Raw genomic sequence first — 21,197 nt, 5'->3', positions numbered from 1 at the left:
AAGTACAGAACATCCAAGATGACATAAACATAAATCTGGTCTCTCCTTCATTCCATTATGTAACCAGAGCATTCATGAAAGTATTTTCACCTACTGCCAACATTCAGAGTCACAGTAACCACAAGAAAATATCAATATTTACAGCTCTTGCCTCAAATCATGGAAGCTGAGCACCCTATGCTATCTGAGATACTGTAATGCAAAGCAGTCTCTATTTACCCTAACTGGAATTGAAATGGATTTAACTGGAACTGGAATAGATTTAATGGCTTTACTACACATTTGAAGGTATCAAACACCTTTTTAAATGCTGTTATTGTAGAACAAAAGTCATGTAAACTGAAACAAACTAGCACTTGCTGGTTGCAGAAGTATTTGCCCACTGAGACAATTCACCTTTGGCATCAATTACAGCTGTGCATCTTCTCCAGAAAGTCTACACCAGCTTTGCTGATCTGGATCCTGCAATGCTTGCCCATTCTCCTTGAAAAACTGATCCAGCTCTTTTAGGCTAGATGGGAAATGTCAATGTCTTACCACAGATTTAGGTCAGATTTAGGTCTTGGCTTTGACTAAGCCATTCTAAGAACTTCAGGTCCTTGTTTTTGAACTATTCCGGTGTTCCTCTGTGTGTGTTTAGAGACCTTGTTCTGTGGAAGGTGTGCCTCCACCCTGGTCCCAAGTCCCTCACAGGATGATATATGTTGCCCTCCATTCCGACCAGTTTCCCAGTCCATGTTGAGGAAAAGCTTCCAAACATGATGCTGCCACCACATTTCACTGTAGGGATAGTATTGTCTAGGCAATGTGAGCTCTGTGCTTTATGACAAATGTAGCATTTTGCAGCAAGGCCTCAAAGTTCAACTTTGGTCTCAGAAGACTAGAGAACATTTTCCAACATTTTTGCTGTGTCTCTGTTAACAGGTCTGGAAGAAAGAGAATGCCAGTGCTGCCCCCCGCTCCATTGTTTCCATCAGCAGGACCTTAGTCAAAAGGCATCTGAATCAATTTTACTGAAGGCTTTCCCAGTTACAGTCACCAAAAGTCCATTTGGACTTCAATCCGAATGGGGATTAATGCTCCACAAACAAGAACATGTTTGACTGTATACATCACAGAATGGATCTTCTCACATCCAGCAGAAAACCATTGTCTCCAAAGCTCCTGAATGCATAGCCTGTGATAAACTCAGGGCTGTAGCTTGCTTCCCCATCAGCCCCTCATGTTGGCTTGTCACTAATGCACATCCCTGTCCAATGCTCAAGTCTTTCTTACCTCTGAAACAGCACTATCAAGCTGCTTATTCAGTCAGACCCAAAGGGTGCCAATAAAGGGAACCAGCAAAGGCTTTCTTTTCACCAAGAAGGAAGACTTAACCAGCTTGTAAGAAGGAAGACTTAACCAGCTTAATCAGCCCTGAGGCTTGGTGTAACTCTCAGGGTGTCTGATAAGAGGCAGTGAGCCACAATGACCCTTCACAGTCTTCACATTGTTCTAGCAATGACTTTTTTTGCAGCTCTTCCATAAAGCCCACCTACATCCCAGCTTTATCAGAATTAGCATTGGACTATTAGTTACTTCTCTGATAAAGCCCTTCTTGGAGGGCCCTTCTGTAGGCAGAGCTGTAGTCGAGCCATATTCTTTAGATTTTGTATTAATGGATTTAACAGTATTCCAGGTGATGCTCAGAGCTTGTGACATCTTTTTTTATACCCCAACCCCAATGGATGCTTCTGCACAATTTTAGCCTGGAGCTGTTTGAACATCTCCTTGAACCTCATGATTCTGTTTATTCAGATATGTTCTCACACAAACTCTCGGGCCTTCCAGAGACAGGTGTATTTAATCTAAGGTCATGTGACACTGGAACTGTGCACAAGTAGATTCCATTCAACTACTTACTGTAGAGTATGTGTCTGCTGCAGGCAGTGGGTGGCATCAGAGCTTATTTAGGTATGTCACAGTGAAAAGGGCAAATATTTCTGCAACCAGCAAGTACCTGTTACTATTTACTTAACTTTTGTGCCACAATAAAAAATGATCTGCACCATTAGTGTTGAGTAACTTGCATATATCAAGGGACAAGAATGCCTATTAATCCATCATTGTAACACAATAAAATAGAAAAAAGAAAAGGGAAGGGTAAATATTTCTGTAAGGTACTGTAAATTAAGATATTTCACTATTTATGTTTACCCCAAAAAGCCTATTTACTGACAACAAAAAAGCCTAAACATTTGGTCTTAGACAAGCATTAGGTACAGCAAAAGAACATATAACATACACAGATTCTGTGCTGTCTTCCCATCCAATAATCTTAACTCTTTGACTTTCTTCTTAGGCATAGTCATCTTCTTTTCTTCGGTATCTTCCATTGCTTTTTTAACTACAAAACCAAAGTGACATTTATAAGTATAACATGTTTAAGATTTTTACTTCTAGCTTACATTTAAACCTTTATATGTTTGCATTTATGCAGGGTTTCTTACATTGTGATTAATACTTTATTATCATGAAGCAAGAAATGATCTTAGTAATGTTTTAGCTTTGCTTCAGAATACAAAAGATGTGCTTGGAAAAAAAAAACAACCAGTTGTGGGTTGAAGAACAATTTTATATCAAATGCAAATAGACATTATTTTAGGGTGAGACATAGCTCTTCTGCCCTTTTTCATCTAGAAGGTTTCTCTGAGAAAGCAAATGGGTTATCATAATGTCTAGCTTTGGCACATTAGAGCCTCCTACTGGCAGCAGCTATACAAAACTGATTTCTGGTTTACTTATTCTATGAACACACAAGTTAATTTAAAATACAGTCAAGGGAATGAAATGAGGTTCAGGTGTTGGGAAAGGCAGAGTTAAAGCCTTAACAAAACAAATCAAAAAGAGGATCTAAATTAAACCTGTTGGTAAGCAACCAAGATTTTGTTTTCAGTTAATGCTACGATCTATTTTGTGAGCAATAACGTATTTGTTTATCAAAGCTGGGAAGGAAAAGCTGATGCAACATGCTGCAAGAGATTGTTTTCCACCGTACTCTCACATTATGTACTGCATGTGCAGCTGAGAGGTAGCTGTATCTCTGAATTGCCTGTACCTGTAAACTAATGTATCCCCCTGAAAGAATCATTTTATTATGACACCTGCTTCATGCTCATATAAGTGACAATGATGTTAGCCAAAGTGAACCAGAAACTTAGAGGAAAATTAAACATAACCCATTGTCCTGGTGACAAGGAAAATCCCAAAGATGGTTGCAATGGTTCAGAGGCTTAATTAAGTAAAACTTCACTATTAACTGATCACAAAATCTGGAAGCACATGGGTTTTGAAAATTAACAGCTGTGCAATACTTAATGTATTCTCACACCTGATCATTAACTCAATTACTGAACTCCATTAAACATTACCTCTGCATGATTTAAGTGTTCTAATGTTAAGACAAAGCAAAACATTATATACCAGTGGAAGCCAGATACAGCAGAGGGCAGGGTTCTTTAATTGTTAAGCACAATAAAGACTTTCAGAAGGTACACGTCACCCCTGCAGAGCAAGCCGCACCCTGCCAGAATTGCTTGTTTCTGCTCTAAAGCAACTCAAGATACTAGAGCACCCAGTCCCCCGATTCTATCTTCACTGCCAGATTCTTATCACACGCCCATGGTTACTAAGCTCTCTAACTATATCAGGCCAAGAAGAGGTTTAGTTTCTGAACAACTTAGCAAATGATATTTACACGAAAGCCCATGAGGTAGACTATTTAAGTCAGAGCATAAGAACGCAGGAAGAGCCATCACAAATACAAGCAAGGGTTCATTTAGTTCACAGGAAATGCACAAACAGGTCATGAGAACAACTCACACTCCTGCCCATGGTGGCCAGGAGATGTTGAACATAGCAGACTGCCTGATACTTGAGACGCCATGCTGCCTTTAGGACTAGAAGCTACTGGTAGACTATCCTATCAATACCGTTACTAGTTTGTCAAGCCACTGTTAATGAGAAGAGATTTGCTTCCACCCACATAGTCAGCTCCAGATGTGGATTCTCTGCCTTGGCATATCCTCCGATATATGTTTTGGTGCATGTGGACTAACATATATCCCTGCTGAATCTCCACTCCACAAGTCTAACAGTGCTAGTTTGATTTGTTGAAGTTCAGTCTGGTTGATACTTTGCCCTTCTTCCTTCTCAAACGATGACTCCTGTTCCACACAACACCACACCAGCCAACAAGAAAGTGAGTTACCACAAAGGAGAAAGGTTCAAAATAAAGGAAGTATTGCCTTCACTCAGGATTGGCTTCATTTACTCTGTGCCATTGTCATACAGCAAACCCGATAGATGACATCACTATCATAAAAGGAAATGCTAGTTTTCAAAGAGAAGTATTTTGCTGAAATGCCAACAAATGGAAGATGGAGATGGGAAAATACTGACGAAAAACTAGTGGAGAATGAATACAGTCCAAGAAATGGCTTCTAAAAAATATTGCGGGGAGGAGGGTTTTTTCTGCTTTTACCAGATGCAAGGAATGTACACACTTTTACAGCTTCGAAGATGCAAGAAATATAATTACTTTTGGGGAGACACACTGTACAGGTTACTATGAAACAATGAAAATGAAATAATGCTCAATACCATAGTTACGTGGCTGACCTCTCCCCAATTAGGTTGCCAGCCATTTGTTCTCTTTGGACAATCATATTTTTCAGGACAGTTTACAATGAAGACATATTGTTCTAATGAACCATTCAATATTTAAGTTATGTCATGATTACAATCTTCCCACAAATAGTATCAATGTAATGTTTTGATGCTTAATGTTTTATTAACTGTTAAAATCCAAAAAAACAGGTGGGGGAGTCAATGATCTAACATCTATATTATAAACAAAGATTTACCTAATCAGTGTGACCTCCTGCTTGTTTTGTAGAAGTAATATTTAGTGTAAGACACAAAAAGGGAACTGATGTGTTTTGAAGGGCTGCACTATAATCAAATTCCCAAGGAGGAATTGTTCATAACAGTAAGAATTACTCCTGGTTCATATCAGGACGTGCTGCCTTCTCTTCTTTAGAGCACAGTACTGCCTACTTTCAGGTAAATTAAAGGAAAGAGAAAGCTTTTGCTCCTACAAGGGAGAGGAAGGAAGGAAGCATCCTTTGTGAAAAGCCTTGTCTCTGAAGTCATACAATTGAAAGGAAGCCAGTGCACACACACTTCATAACACATGGTCAGCTTTCAAAGTCTTTTAGGCAAAGTATGGATGTTACTGTTCAACATTTCAAATATGTCCTTTATTTCTCCATGAAATCTGTCTTCTCTCCAGATTCAGTACAAACAAAATACCTCTTAAATCAAGCATAGATTACAAAATATTTTGATGAAGAAGAGCTTCTAAAACTATGTATCACTTAAATGTTGCTATGCTGTTATATATAGATATTTCCAATGTAATTCATTACTTGAAAAATGGCCAAGAGGCAAATACCAATCACACTTCAGCTAAAATTTTGAAAGAGTGGGTGTAAAAAAGGTGAGATTTGAAATATAACAACTATACAAAAGTCCGAATCAGGAATGTTCTAAATGTCCACTGAAGCAAGGCATCACACTGACCAAAGCAATTGATATTAGGGTGGCTTTGCCTCAGAAACATTTGTTCCTAGTACAAGATTGATTTGGGCTGTTAAGTCAGCAGAGAGAAACTAATCCCTGCTTTGAACATATACTTAAATCTCCCTCTTCTTCACTTTACTCCTTTACTTTTCAACTCCACTCCCCAAGCACAATGAACATAGCTATAAGTGCAGGATTCCAAAACTTGTTTGGAATATAGACTGCAATTGCCAAAGGGTTCTCTTAACCATCCATAGGTAGTAAGCTCAGGTGTGGTGTAGTGGTTAAGATTGCAGAAATGGGACTCAGGAGATCTTGGTCATGGTCCCTACTCAGCCATGGAGCTCACTAGGTGACTCTGGACCAATCTCATACTATCAGTCCAAGGAGGAAGAGAATTATGTAAGCCACCGTGAGTTCCCTGGAAAGAAAAAAAATGTGAAACATAAGCATGATAAATATTTAAATAAATCATGTGTTCCTCACACCACCTCAACCTTATGGCAAACCTGTGAAGAAACGCCCTGCCCTTGCAGCCCTACTCTGCTCTCAAGGAAGCTGTTTCATTTACACACTTGATCCATCTCACAGTTGGTCTTTCCCATCTCCTCCTACCTTCAACTCATCTCGGCAATGATGTTTGCCTTCTCATGATGTGCACAAAGTTCATCATTTTTGCTTCCATTTTTGTTTGAGATTGGATTCCATCTAGGAACCACTTGTCCAGGGTAGTCATAAAGCTGTCCTCCAGCACCATATTTCAAATATAGTTAAAACGAAATGTGACCAAATCCTTCACACTGATATCTGTGGACTCTTTCTTATGCTTGCCCACTTGGTAAACAAACTGAGTCAAGTGCAGCAACACAAACAAAGGCATGTGGAGCGGAGGAGGACTGCACTGCAGTTGAATGGGGCTCTATTCCTTTCAAGCACCCCATGAATGGTGGCTGGACTTACCCAGGAACTCAGACTTAAGAACATGACAAAACAGATCCAACAGATTCTCACTACCAAAGCACATTCATCACACATTTCTACTTGCAAACATATCATTTTCTTCCTGTCGCTTGTCTTCACTGTTCCATTTTCAGACCCATACATAGTGATCAGGAATAAAATACTTAGGGCGAAATTGCCCTTGTTCTTGAGTGAAATGTCTGTATTTATACTTTATCATTCTAGTTCCTTCGTTGATGTTTCTCGATGCTAAGGTGTAACCCAGGGGGTGCGGGGGAACAGATTACTTGCCAATAGCTACTAACCAAAAATGGTCTGAGCATTTCCCACTTTGGGAAGCTAGAATTAGGAAAATTCTTGGAATTTCTTTAGTAGTACAACCGAGTCATTTTCACAGTAATGTTATTTTGATGGCCACAATCTGAGTGAGGCACATGCTCAACAATTTCACACTACTCCAAAGATTAACAATGGCAAGCAGTGAGTGCAGAGAAATGGCAAAAGAAGCCACTGATAGCATTATCTATATTCTGCTGAAGGAAATATGAGACAGGATAAATCTGCAATAGCTTTTCATTACAGATTTTCAAAGCACCTGCTAGCCACACCCATTCCCTCAATTAAGTAAACATCTGTGCGATCTAACCACATACATACGATGCCACCTGGAAGGGATGCAAATTGTTTATTTATCAACTCCTGCAGTGAAAATCAAGTGTGTCTGTTGCATTCAAATCTTCCTTGTAATCATAAAAGCCAACAATCCTGAGAAGCGCCTGCTCCCAAGGAAAAGGAATATTCATTTACAGACTGTGATACCATCTTAAATCAAAGTTACTATATCAAAGCCTACCAAATACAAAAGCTACATTCAAATTGAGAAGAATACTTGACGCAATCTTGCATCTGTCAGAACTGACATTGCTTTGTAAGACATAATCAAGAGTGTGCCAGATTACTTCATAAACTAACCTGACAAAGGATTATTGTCAGATTCTTCCTATGTACCATGTATTATTAAACACAACTATTGTTTTTAACTGAGCTTAAACAGAATGAACCTAGTAAAATATTTAATTCACCAATTAGAAACTTACATGGGAAATGCTATTTTAGTTAAACTTCTTAAATATCATAGACAATATAAAATGATGCTGTCTTCATTTAACAGAAAATGAAGAGACACATCTCTCTGTAAAAGCAGAAATCGGACACAGGTCTATGCTTCGATTTCTCATGTCCACTTATTTTAGACTCGTTTTTATTAAGTTGCCATCATGAATTACACAGTCCAAAATTGAAAGCTCTAGAGCTTCCTTTCTCCATTAGCAACTTTTTTCCAATTAGACAAGATCACAGTTAGGAAAACACATCGTTAAATCTTCTGTTTGCAGTAAAAAAAAAAAAAAAAGTTAAGTGGATAAGAGTTATTATTCCCAACTTTCCAACCAACATAAACCTTAAGTCCACTCAGCACCACAGCCTTCCTTAGATTATTCATTAATAAACTTCATAAGCAAGCTGAACCAACTTATTTTTACTGTTTTTCCATAGCTGTTTCTCACAAAAGATAAACTATGAGATAAACATCTCTCAGTCCAAATAGTTACTTGCTGCAGTGTTGTGTCTTCAGTCAAAAGCATTCTCTACTAAGAATGTGTATGAGTCATTCTATTTTATCCTCCATTTTTAAATTAACATAATACTAGAAGTGTAAGTGGTCTTATTCATTTTAATTAAATATACAAACTCACCTGGGATAAATGTGAAAAGGGAAGAGATAAGTATTTCACATAGTTCAGTTATTTATCTGAAACTTCAAAGTGATTACTTTTGCCACAAATATTTCAGATCCTTCATCTTATTTTTATACACTTCTCTCTTTTGCCCTATGTGCTCATACAAAATAATACATATTCATCAGCCATTTATCCAGATAAGGAATAGGTACAGTATATTCACTTCATGTTAAACCTGTATTTGCCTGCACAAATCAGACTATCTATATTGCTCGCACAGCAAAAATAACAGCATTCAGCATTCTAACAGAATTGTATTCATTGCGTGGTCTTTGATGTATCCCAATTTCAGGTGCTATACAGTGGCAGCTATTAATAGGAAGTCTTTAAGTTTATAAATGATATGTATCACTGAAGGTCTCACCAGTGTAAAATTTAGAAATTGCAGAAGTTGTTTTCATTTGTTTGGAAAAGGCCTCCATGTTCAAGATAGTGAGAAAGGAAAAGGCACAGCTGAAGGCTAACAAGAACTGGGATTCTCCGAGAACCAGTAATGACTTCAACCAGTGACTCTCTCAATCTTTTCCTGTCATGCAGGTCACTGTTTAACACAACTAGTTTATTGTAATCTGGACTCTGCAGAGCCTCTGTACCCAGCTCATTTGAAATATCTACTGTGTCCTCACAATGAGATTCTGTGGACTAGTAATCTAGTTTTCATGCAATAGATAATTAGCACTGATTTATTAGCACAAGGTATAATAACCAACACTAGCTGAGATGGCTTTAAAAACAGATTAGATAAATTCATGTATTAAAAGATGCATACCATTGAAAAACAAAAACAGAACAAAAAAAAGTACACCCCGACTCAGCTCTTCAACTTACTCCATGGTTATTAACTTCATTGTATAAATTCTTCAAAAATAAAAAGGCAAGGGATAATTTGGAAAGAGTTCAAGCTATAATGATTTTAAAATACCATACAGTTTAAACACTGAAGAGTTATTACCTTTCCCCCTCTTTCTGGAAGGATGGATGAAGCATTTGAAAATAATCCCCTTAGGAGAAATATCTTCAAAGCATTGTGCTCTAAACAGTATTCTACTAACTTGAATAATTTTAGGAACTATTGAAGGAAATTTTGTTTTGTAATGTGCTCTATACTGGCCAACTTGTTAGCTGTTTTCTGTTCTTTCCTTTGGCATGTGGGTTCACTCTCAAGCCACTAAGACATCTCCATCTTTTGACCAAACTGCACCTGGGAAGTCACCCAACTTTCAAAATGCAGCAAGGTCTTAAAATACTTTATTTCAGCCTCACGTTACACAATCCAACATACCCAGTAAGCTTAAAATAACCTGAAATACTTATGTTTCTTTCCTAATATCCTTGAAGTATGATAAACCCTGATTAAACTAACAATTGTTAACAGTGTTTGGCCCAGAGATCCTGCTATGTTATCATCTAAGCAAATCACAGAAGGCAGAAGGGAACGTGTGTGGAAGCAAGTCCAAAGCTAGTTCCCTAACTCTCAAACATTATTAAATGACTGGAAACATTGATGTTACAGAGGTCTGTTACAGAGGTCTGCATGGCCTCTGTAACATGTGTGGAAACAGAAAGAGTTCATTCTATGGCACTTCAATTTTTCATCCACAGAAACTGAATTTCAGTCTAAATATATCCTAATATATAACAACGGTCTAGTAAAATGCCTCCTTTTGTTTGCAACTGGCTGTTTACTTAATGGCCATGCAAGGACTGCTCAACTTTTAGAAGTCACACAACCAAAATCAGATAATACCTTAAAGTGTTTTCCAAGCCATGCCTTTAAGGGTTTAATTTCAATTTAAAAGGCTGCTTTTTAAAAATGAGAACTAGGTTCAGATATGGAAAACATATCCTTGAAATCAAAACTGCTTTTTCTATTCATCCCCAAGATTACATCTGCAATATTACAAACAATAGCAAGGAGAAAATATTTTCTTGAAGGATTTTAAGGCTTAGTGCCCAGAAAACTAGTTCCTGGAAGCAGAGATGTGTAGGATTTATTCCTTAATAAAGTTGTCTAGAACAGTGACCAGCCTAAGTTCAATATGTGTAAGCATCACAACTCAGAAGGAAAAGAAAACCAGAAACTTTTGCCTTGCTGTTTACATATTGCTACTTTCACCCTGAAAGTTATGTCAAAATAAGGAGATCAAGTTATACTAAGTTGCCAGTTATAAGCAGAAGTATATCAGACCTCAATGCAAGCACAGTTTTAGGTGGTAGCTACTTATTTTTGCTTTTCAGCGGTCATATATCATCTTTAAATCAACCGCCTTACACATTTGTATATATTTGGTTGTTTTCTTCTTTTATAAACTGCCTGGAAATTTATTTCAAATGAGGTGCATTATATAAATACTGCTAATAAAGAGATAGCGGTTTGGTGAGACTGACTGTTCCCTTGGTGCTTTTATTTTTAAAATATGCAATTTGTGATTAAAATGGATTAGCTACTTGACTAGCCAATATCAATCCAATGGATTTTAAAAAACACAAACATAAGTATTAAACATTTTCCAAATTCAAAATTAATCCTGTTTCTCAAGCTTATGTTTTGCCTTCGGAAACAACTTCTGCTTTTAACACTATTTTAAAACTGGGTTATCTGTGAAACTGCAACAGCAATTTCTTTCAGAGATAATGCATTACTCAGAGTGGGCCTAAGGATGGGTAACTGTTGGATGATATTAATGAAATATTACTATTCTTTGACCACTGTTAAACCTGTTTACCTTGACCCTGCAAGGTAATACCTTCAAAGAATTACAACAGAAACAGTTTGAATTCAAGGGAAGAGGAAACAGGAAAGAAACACTCAGATTTTAGCAGGAGTTGCATAATAGAAGTAGCCTGAAATCTGCAGGATTTTGAGAACCTGTTGCAAAATGGGCCTACGACAGAACTATATTGGTTTCTGCTATGCTCTGCACATATATTTCTAAACGTATGTTAACACAAAGATATTATAAATGTGTGATGGTTTTCAAGCAAAGAAAGCTACATTTTAGAAACTGAGCAAATCAGAAGGGGTTTCCCAGGCCATCTAGTCTGACCCCGACTCCAGCCAGTTCTGCTCATGACATGCCTACCATGTGCAAGTCCAGCCTGGCCTTGAACACCCTCACCGATGGAGCCTCAACCACCTCCAGTGGAAGCCCATTCCATACCCTCGGGGTCCTAACTGCCAGGAAGTACTTCCTGGCCTCCAAATTGAACCTGGGTTCAGTTTTGAAGTGATGTCCCTGCACTAACCTATCACTTAATGGAGACCGTGTAAAGAACACTGCAGCTCACATTAAATTTACTGGCTTAAAATTATGGTATTACAGATATGAAAGTATTAGGCTTCATCTTACATTGGTCCTTGAAAGAAACTCCAGAGTCACTTGCTGGTGTCTTTTCCATCTGATCTTGTACTCTTCCAACCATCCTAATTTAGATCGTTTAAATGTCTGTAGCTTATTTTGACATAGGATTAAAAAAGAACCCTCTAGTGTGGGTTCTTGTTCTCAGTGGTGTAACTCTGCTAACCAGAGCTCAACGTGATAACTTCACTCAGAAGTTAGTATGACAGATATATACTGTAGCTGAACACAGATGCATTATGATAGTGTCATAAATCATGATTTATTTCATTTATATATCTCCCAACGGTTGTAGCATTATAAAGCAATTTCAACTTTTCTTTAAAAGAGGTGCTGTGTGTGTGTGTGTGTGTGTGTGCGCGCGCGTGCATGCATGCATGCATGTATAAAATCAGGCAATATGAGACATAATAGATCACTATCATCAAGTATCCTGTTATTCAAAGTTGCGGTTAAATGACTGAAAAATCATCTGACAACAGCATACCAAAGATTATTATACTTCCAATGGACATCTTAGGAACACTTTTCTTGTGCTTCATCATTTGTTATACAGACAGAAGTATTTTCATAAGAAGCAAATGACATCAAATTATCTCAAATTATCTAATCAATGTACTTTTAGGTGCTAGAATCTGTCTTCCCTATCTTTATTCAGCTTTATAGTCAGTTTTGGCCAATGATTCCAAAATCAGTATTCTGAAAATGCACTCTCAGACTGATATGCATGTAGAAAGGAAAGAAAGTTGAACTGATGAGAGGCACTATGATTTTCCAGAATTATCTGTTATTGTCCATGAATGAAGGGGAAAGAAGTAAAAAAGGCCATCACACATATTTAAATATATAAAGATTTGGGGAGGGGAAATGTAAAATCACCTATTTCACCAAGGTTATCAACTTTCAGCAATGAAACAACTTTATTAATTTGTTCAAATCCGAGAAATACTTCCTCACTATATTAAATTATCATTTAATCCCTCAACATGTGTTTATATACTATTGTCCAAAGAAGCAGCCTCAACTCTACCAAAAGATTTTAGTTGAAATAAATTAGTAATATACTTAAAGAATGTACCCTAGAATTACTGCACTATATGTACCAAACTGTGATTTAGTTTTTTTAATGATCAAATACATATCCACCTATATCCCACAAGTAGGTTATCACATCCTAAAACCAAAGAAATATTGATAATACTCCATTCTTATCATTGAACAATGAAAAATTCAATCAGAGTTTCAAATATTGGCTCTTACACAGTTCATTATTCAGATTTTCAAAAAGTGTTTTCTAAGAATCTTTCTCTGGGGACACATTGCATATGCTGGAGTAAGCCAAGAACAAGCAAATTTGTTGAGCCCACAGAAACATTTGGCAATTTGAGAAACCATTATTACCTAATCGTTGCCATTGGATTTATGGCTAGTCACAAAGGACAGGTAACCTTTAGCCCAAACAGCAATGCACTAAATCATTATTTTGAATGCAATTTTCTATTTCATAAAAGTCAAATTTGTTTCTCTTCACTAAACTCCTTTACTATTTTTCTTGCTCACTCAGGCTCACCACCAAATCCATGTTGTCTCCCTCACATCATACAAACACTCTTTCTCTCTCATATATGCATTTCCCAAGAATGCCTTGAGCCCTGTTTTATCAGCCAGAAGGATTCAAAGGAAATGAAGAAGGCAATAGCTGGATTGCTTCACTTTGGAGCAATTCTAGCTTCTAGTAAGTAAATATGTTGTTGTTGTTGTTGTTTTTAAATGTGGGCATCTTTGTGTCCAAGGCCACATTGGTCCCTAGGATCACTGCATTATTTACCCTTGCATTAAGACATTAATCCTGAATTAATGAACTGCGATGCATAGAAGCATATTAAGTATTTACATAGCCAAATCACTCCCACTTAACTTCCTCCTGTACAGGCAGGTAAACAAACCAGGAGTTAGTTTACAAATCCTGACCGATTTAAAAGCAATTAGCAATATTCAGCTATTATGCCTGAAACGGGGCTATGCTCAGTTGCTGGTTCCTAGTTTGTTTACCCAGTCTCATATAGGAGGAATCAAGGTGCGATATTATGTGGATTACTGTCATGTACAAGTATAGGCTTTTTGTCTTCGGTTTTAGACAGCAGACACGTGCTAATAAAATCTAATGACTAGCCATCTAGCTATCTATCCTGCCCTAATGGAAATAAAACTATATTGTGACATGCCAGTATTCTTCCTGCCTAATTGATTCCGAACTTATTTTTGTTCCTGACAAGATAAGCTGTTTAATTAGCAACACAGTGACTATCATGTTGCTTCCTCTAAAGGACATGTGCTAGACAAATTCCATGCTAGCAAATTTCTATGTTATCATTCCCAATGGTTTCCTATCCAATATAAACCTCACTGCCATTCACTCATGAAGTAACAAAACACAGAATTCATCTGTGACATTAAGGTTTGTTGTAATTATTTATTTATTTAGGACATTTATAGGCCGTCTATCACTGTTGCCTCTGGACAGCTTACAATATAATATAAATCCTAAACAAAATAATTTAACTATACCACGACTGAATATATAAAAATAAAATAGTTAAAATAAGTTAAATATACAATTAAAATCAATTAACATTAAAATATCAGCAACAGATGCCCTTCTCCGGGAATCCTCTGTGAATGATATTAGGAGGGTGAGTACCCGGAGGAGGGCTTTCTCTGCAGTGGCGCCCCATCTATGGAATGCACTCCCCAGAGGGGTCCGTCTGGCACCGTCGTTATTTGTTTTTCAGCGCCAGGCTAAGACCTTTTTATTTAAAACTTATTTTAATTGTTAAATTATTTGGATTAATTGGATTTTAAATTTTTAGCCGAGAATGCACCGGGGGTTTTAAACAATTTTTTTTAATGGTTACATTTTTATTATTTATGTATTTATGTATCCTTTGTGAGCCGCCCCGAGGCTTTGTTGAGATGGGGGCAGCAGAGAAATGATTTAAATAAATAAATAAATAAATAAATATTGGTCAAATAAAAAAGCTTTGACCTGGCGCCAAGCAGACCTCTTTAAGGAGTGCATTCCATAGTCAGGGCGCCACTGCAGAGAAGGCCCTCCTCCGAATGATCTGTCTCCTGAAGGGTTCCTGAAGGAGGGCCTCTGCTGCTGATCTTAAGGGGTGGGAGGGTATATAGGGAAAAAGACATTCCTTTAGATATCCTGAAATGAAATCATTGAAATCAATGGCAGCTTTTCAACTTTTTTCTAATGGACCAACCTAGCCACCTACAATTTCAGGTTCAGTGGTATACTTAGCTTCTATAACAATTATCCAATATCGGATGTAACACATATGTATACTGAAATGAAACTAACATTTAACATTTGTTAGCTAAAATTACTCACTTTCATATCAATGCACTATTTGTTTTATAGCCAGTGTTATTTGGATCACCACTAGTACAACTTCCACCACAACACTGAAGTTTTCTGAAATCCATTAGCTGAAATAGTTTAAAATAATATAAAACACACCAAGAAGAGAATTTCTGTTCATTAAACTCATTCAAAAGTCATTCTGTATAATATAGGAGGCCCATACATCAAGTCGACTTATACGAATGTATTCATATTTCATGCTAATTAGTCCCTGTACACGTAATCTCTTTCCCTAGTGGGTCCAGTACATGTGTCTCTGTCCTCGAATGCTCATTAAATTTGCCACAGTTCATTTGAGCACTGTATCACTGTGACTGAATTAGACATTTTAGAATCCAAAGTCTCTTCCTTCCTTTCTCCAGTGTATTTCTTACAAAATCTTTACAAGGAAAGCTCTGGTTCTGCTGTAGAAATAATACATACAGTAGTCAATATGTTCTCTAAATGTATAAACAAGGTTATCACAAAGGCAGACCGATGTCCTTAGTTCCTCAATTGTGCATGCAGGTTGTATGCCCTGGATCTGACAATTTCTGAGAAACAGCAATCCTTATTCTGTTTAATGGGGACCTTTGAGACCAATGATGTTGAGAAAAATACAGTGCTCACCATTATAGCGATGTGCCTCTTCTCTGATTATAAATCCCAAACTCATTCATTCCCCCTCACCACTGCCACTACTTAATTTTATCATGGAAGAATATTAAGCAGAGTCTTCCTTAGTACCTAAGAGAAAGTAAGATTGCTTACTTGTAACTGATGTTCCTCGAGTGGTCGTCTGTGCACTCACACATATGGGTCCTGCATCTGCATGGGTCTTCCTGTTAGGAAGATCTTTGAGACTAGCTCTCATTCCAGTGGGAGCCCCTCCCTCCCACTGGTACATTTAGGAGGAGTTCTTTTGAGACCAACATTGTGGCCTTGGAACAAGGGGAAAAGGTGATATGGGTCCAAAGGAAAACCAAAGCTGTTGCCTCTAACATGGGGTTGGTGGGTGGGTTGTGAGAATGCACAGGTGACTCAAAGAATGTCAGTTAGTTAAGCAGCCTTACTTTCCTCTCTGTGTATCACACATATGGGTGACTAGCAAGCCTGCCTCCCGACAGAGGTTTGCAGTATAATCATCAAAAGCAGAAGTGCTGCCTTGAGTAGACATGGAGCCAGCAGTGCTGGATAACAGTCAATGGGGTGTACCAGATTACCGCTCTGCACCCAGAAGGTGGTCCTCCCCCACACAGAAGAGGCACAATGAGTGCCCATCCATGGAAGGCAAGCAACTCCCCAGCAGACACACTTCCTTGAATGTCATTGGGTGAACAAGAAAGCAGAAAAAGAAATAAAAGGAAGAATCTGAGAAGATACAACAGATTTTGTTTTTAAATTTTTTTTGTGGGGAGGAAAGAGTGTAACAAGGGATAAAGCAGAGTTTTCAAAGGAAGATTGAATTCAAAGAAAGTAAGGAAATGAGTTATAGAAAGAATCAATAAAACGATCAGTGAAAGCGCTGATACAAATGCTGAGAAATCGCAAGAGGAAAGACCTGAGGCACCCGCAATGGTGAGTAGAAGAGAACTGGGGAAAGCTGAGTTGAACCTGGGTATGGAATGGACTTCCACAGGAGATGGTTGAAGCCCCATTGGTGAAAGTGCTTGAGAACATGCACATGGTAGGCAAGTCATGAGTGGAGCTGACTGGAGGTGGGGGTCAGACTAGATGGCCCAGAAGACCCCTTCTAATTCACTCTGTTTCTCTGTTTCTATGTTCCCCCTAGATATACCAGGAAGGAGGATGGGAGGGGCTCCTTCTGGAATAAGTCTAGTTTGAGAAATCATCACAACAACATGCCTTGCATAGGTGCATTGCCCACATGTGTGATGGACAGAGACAATGAGGACCACAATTTGTACCTAGCCCAGATCATTCACAAATTAATTCTTCGCAAATATGTGAAGGTTAGGATGAACTAACACTGGACAGAGAAATCTCAAATGCATTAAACAGATTCATTTAATGACTGTGCTTTAGCTCTAGTCCCTTTCACCTTTTCTCTAGTGATAGAAAAGGACAGTCCTGGAGGGCAAGCTTTCAAAGACAGTCCATTGTATTCTCAAGATAAGGTAGTCCAACCCGTTAATTACAATGATAGTCACAATCTAAACTGACATTTTTTATACAGAGAGAGAAAGCAAGAGAGTCTGGTTTCTCTCCTGGCTCAGAAAGAAGTTTCTACCTTGTAACACACAAAAGAGTTAATCTTCCTTGACTTGTTCTCTTCCTGGAATGTGTGCCCTTCCAGTCTGAACATAAAACCTCACTGTAGTCATTTTAAGGTCAGTCTTCTCTTCCAGCACACACCAAAAGAGAGCTTGAGCCTAAAGAACTTTTTTTTTCACATGGTGGTAACAACACAGAGGAAGTTTTGTGTAACGTCTGAACTGGTCCCATCAATTCCAACTCGGACAGACTCTGTTAACCCTGCCTTTTATAAAAACAGTCAACAGGTTTTTTTCAGAGAGTTTTTTTTTTAAAGAAGGGATCTTTTTTACAAGTCTCAGAATTCAACAAAGGTTGCTGAACGTTGGGAGCTGGCCTACCCCACCTCCTTCCAAGCAGATCAGGACAAGAGGCTTTCTAAGGAATATCTTTATTATGTTAAAGCTGACCAACTAGGACACAAATAAAGAACATTGCAGAAATCAATAACAAAAGCAAAGGAGAGCTTGAATACTAGCCAAATGGGAAAATGGAATTTAGTGACATGAAGTAGATTCTAAACTGAATACCTCTCCACCCTGCCAAACCAATAAGGGCTGGGACCACCATCAAGGTGAATGTTGCCGCTTACTGTCCAATGGCCTGGAATGTCTCATGTTTCTCAATGGGTCAATCCACTTAACCTGAATCTATATAATTGGATTAATGATGTTACGTTCACCTCCTTTCAGTTTGCTCCACCAGAAACCCTTTTCCAACTAGAAATTGCCTGCATTCCAGAAAACATTTTACTTGTAGGTACAATGGTCTTGATATTTCAGCTGCAAATTCCAGTCCTGCCTCTTTTTCCATTTCTGAATCAAGAATCTGAGTCAACAACCTTTGAGTATTGTATTGCACAAGGAGTGGGCCCAATCCTTACACTAAATTCTACAGCAAGTAGCAAGTTCATGTTATCAAACACAAATGCATTTCCACAGATTTCTAGGGGCTCTTTTCCCTGTCAAGTATTTCAAACAAATACATGCAAACGTTTTTTAAATAAAGGGATTCCACAAGAGTAGAAGGCATTTTGTGACATAATTTAAGTAATACTGTCAATGCTAAAAGTATAACTTTGAAGAAAGCAGTGAATTCTTCGTTCTTAGTCTCCTAATAAATCTACACTCCTATGGTGGCCATTTAACTTAGAAAAGCAGGACCTGCTACAATTGTCTGTTGAACAAAACAAATTCAGTGTTTACAAGCTTTACCATTGCTGGAAGCATTGGCTTGGTTTGGCATCAGTGGAATGCTGCTCTTTATGGAAGTCTTTTGTATAAGGATGAATGAACTGGCTACTGATGCTCTCTCAATAAAAAAGGACACACGCCTTAAAACAGAAGCAGGTGCTATCCAGCAACTACTGTTTGCACAGAGGGTTCTTTGACAAAAACTTTTAAACAAAGAAAGAACAGGCAAGCAATTCCTTGGAGACCCTCACAATGTACCTCTCAAACAATAGCCCAGCTGCAGCAAAGCCACATCTATCATTTTAAGGTCAATTTGTGATCTGTACTCATTTATATTTTAAAAAGTAGCTATGAAAGTTCAATGAGAATGAAGATTCAACATCTAGGGGATTAATTCTGCTATACACAATGTTTATTATATAAATATTGCATGTTGCTACTTCATGTTTTAAGACAAAGTAAAAATATGATCGCAAAAATTAAAAACAAATATAATGTGATTCTATGCATTCTTGCTTGACAGTGAGTCCCACTGAAATCAATGGAACTTATTTCCAATTAAGGACTGGAAAAACAAGAAAATATGTATTTCATTATTATGAACATGTGAACTAGTAAATAAACACTTGCATTGTATGCAAACCATCTTTACATGGATTCACAATCTCAACATTATTATTCTGTGGATAGCCAAGCAATTATAAGACCAAAAACTCAACAGGCAAAACTTAGCACAATTACAGTCACCGCTACTTAAAAATTCTCAAGTGGGGTCTTAATTTATGCTTCCATTATGTGTTGAGACACTTTGTCAAGAAAACTATTTACAATTTTAAAATATAACAAAATGTCATCTATTTTTAATTGAAGGAAATGACAACAAATGGTAGCAATAAATTCCTGCTGATGGTTTAAAGACACAGTCCTAAAGAAACAAATACAGGCAATTTGATCATCATTCAGCAACTAAGCCAACCCAAGCTACATAAATATTAATCTAGTTATATCTGCATCTTCTGGTATCCCTATCTGCTGTGTTTTAGTCCTCTATTCTCCAGTTGAAGGTTAGCCTTCATTTTTCCATTATCCTCTGCCTGGTATTCACATGCACAATTGAATATGTAGACGAAGGAGTTAGGTCTTTTTTGTTTTTGCTTTTTGTTTTGTTTTAATCTGGGCTGAGATACATAAGAGTTCACTAGAAGATCAAGGGAGCCACCTGCAGTTTGAAACCCAGAAGACTCTAATGGATGATTATGCATTCTTTTACTCCCATTAATTGTCTTTAAAGAATTCAGTTACCCAAGCATGTGTCTGGATCTCAGTAAGAGCATCTTCTGTGTGATTAATATCCATTTCTCACTTCAAAGCCATCCTTCTTCATAGCTGTACTTTCTGCAATTTGTACTTAAGTCAGTGGGAGATTGGCACACACTGCAAAGAGACCCGTGATTTCCATTGGCCTTCCCATCCCCCATCCCTAAATGAAGATACCTGTGCTTTAGCTTCTGTCATCCAAAGAAGCAGCATTGGCATTTGTTGGACATTTGTTTGGACAATTTGATTTAAATCAAATGCACCCTGATAATAACTAACCACCTTTACTCTTTTATAGTAAACACAATTTGTTTCTTCAGAGTGCCACTACCATTCTACATAGGTAAGCTTCCTTTCTTCTAAGGCAGAAAATAGATGTAAGATTATGTCACCAATAGTATTTGCCAAAAGTTGAACTGCTGTCCGGTTACATTATGAAATAGTTTCACAACTTACATCCAAATCTTCAGTGCTTACCCATCATCAGTAATACATTGAAGAGGAGGGAGATGCTATTCTGACTTTTAATAGAATATAACCTAGTAAAACAATTCAAGGCTAAATCAAAGGTATAGCCAATGAATATAGCAATTACAATTAAAAACTTTTAACATTTATTGCAAAAATGATTAAAACAAAGCCCTATCCATTTTTAATTGAGAGTCCCCTCTTCTTTAGGTCAGCCAAATTGCTAGATTTTGAAGTGATACTGCCAGCTAAAATTTTGCTACCTAGTTAATTTTCCTCAACATATTCCTGATAAAAAGGGCCTAATAGAATTATTGACCTTCAAGGAAGGCTTTAAATGTGTCAAGCACTCTTCTAACACAACTCTTCTAGTGTGAAACATTTCACAAGGTCATTGCTTAAAAGGATGACAAACACTGTACCCTGTAAAGTCATGATGTTACTTTTATTAAATTCTGCAGAATTAAAATTAATAAGGTCAAATATAATTCAGGTTCCTATCAACTTTTTTCCTCCTCTACAATTATTTAAATTATATTAAAAGATTGCCATGTTTTTAAAGAGTTTTTCAAAAGTATAGAAACTCCATGAAGAAAATGTTAAACTCATGGTCATTTTCACCAGAACATGAATTCCTGTTTAACCACTGAAAACACCAGAAATGGTAGAGAAGAAACAAATCTTTGATAACATGCAGTAAATACATCTTTGGAAGACTTGACCACAACAGCAGCAAGACTGATAATAGCAAAGAACCGGAGACAGAAACAGAATTTCCAGTTAACTGAAT

General features: G+C 37.5%; 1 protein-coding gene across 4 annotated transcripts in view; it reads right to left on the bottom strand.

Moving 5' to 3' along the window:
• Positions 1-21,197, bottom strand: part of DIAPH2 (diaphanous related formin 2) — a 296,692-nt gene that overhangs the window by 195,607 nt on the left and 79,888 nt on the right. For all 4 annotated transcript variants that reach the window (XM_044427233.1, XM_044427231.1, XM_044427232.1 and 1 more), the window contains one exon: positions 2,285-2,386. In XM_044427233.1, the coding sequence (XP_044283168.1) occupies positions 2,285-2,386 (102 nt within the window). The remainder of the gene's footprint in view (positions 1-2,284; positions 2,387-21,197) is intronic.

This window comes from Varanus komodoensis, unplaced genomic scaffold (genome assembly GCF_004798865.1).
Source record: "Varanus komodoensis strain SLA01 unplaced genomic scaffold, ASM479886v1 scaffold18_3, whole genome shotgun sequence".
In the NCBI taxonomy this organism is placed as follows: Eukaryota; Metazoa; Chordata; class Lepidosauria; order Squamata; family Varanidae; genus Varanus; species Varanus komodoensis.
This window is presented reverse-complemented; position numbering and strand designations above follow the sequence as displayed.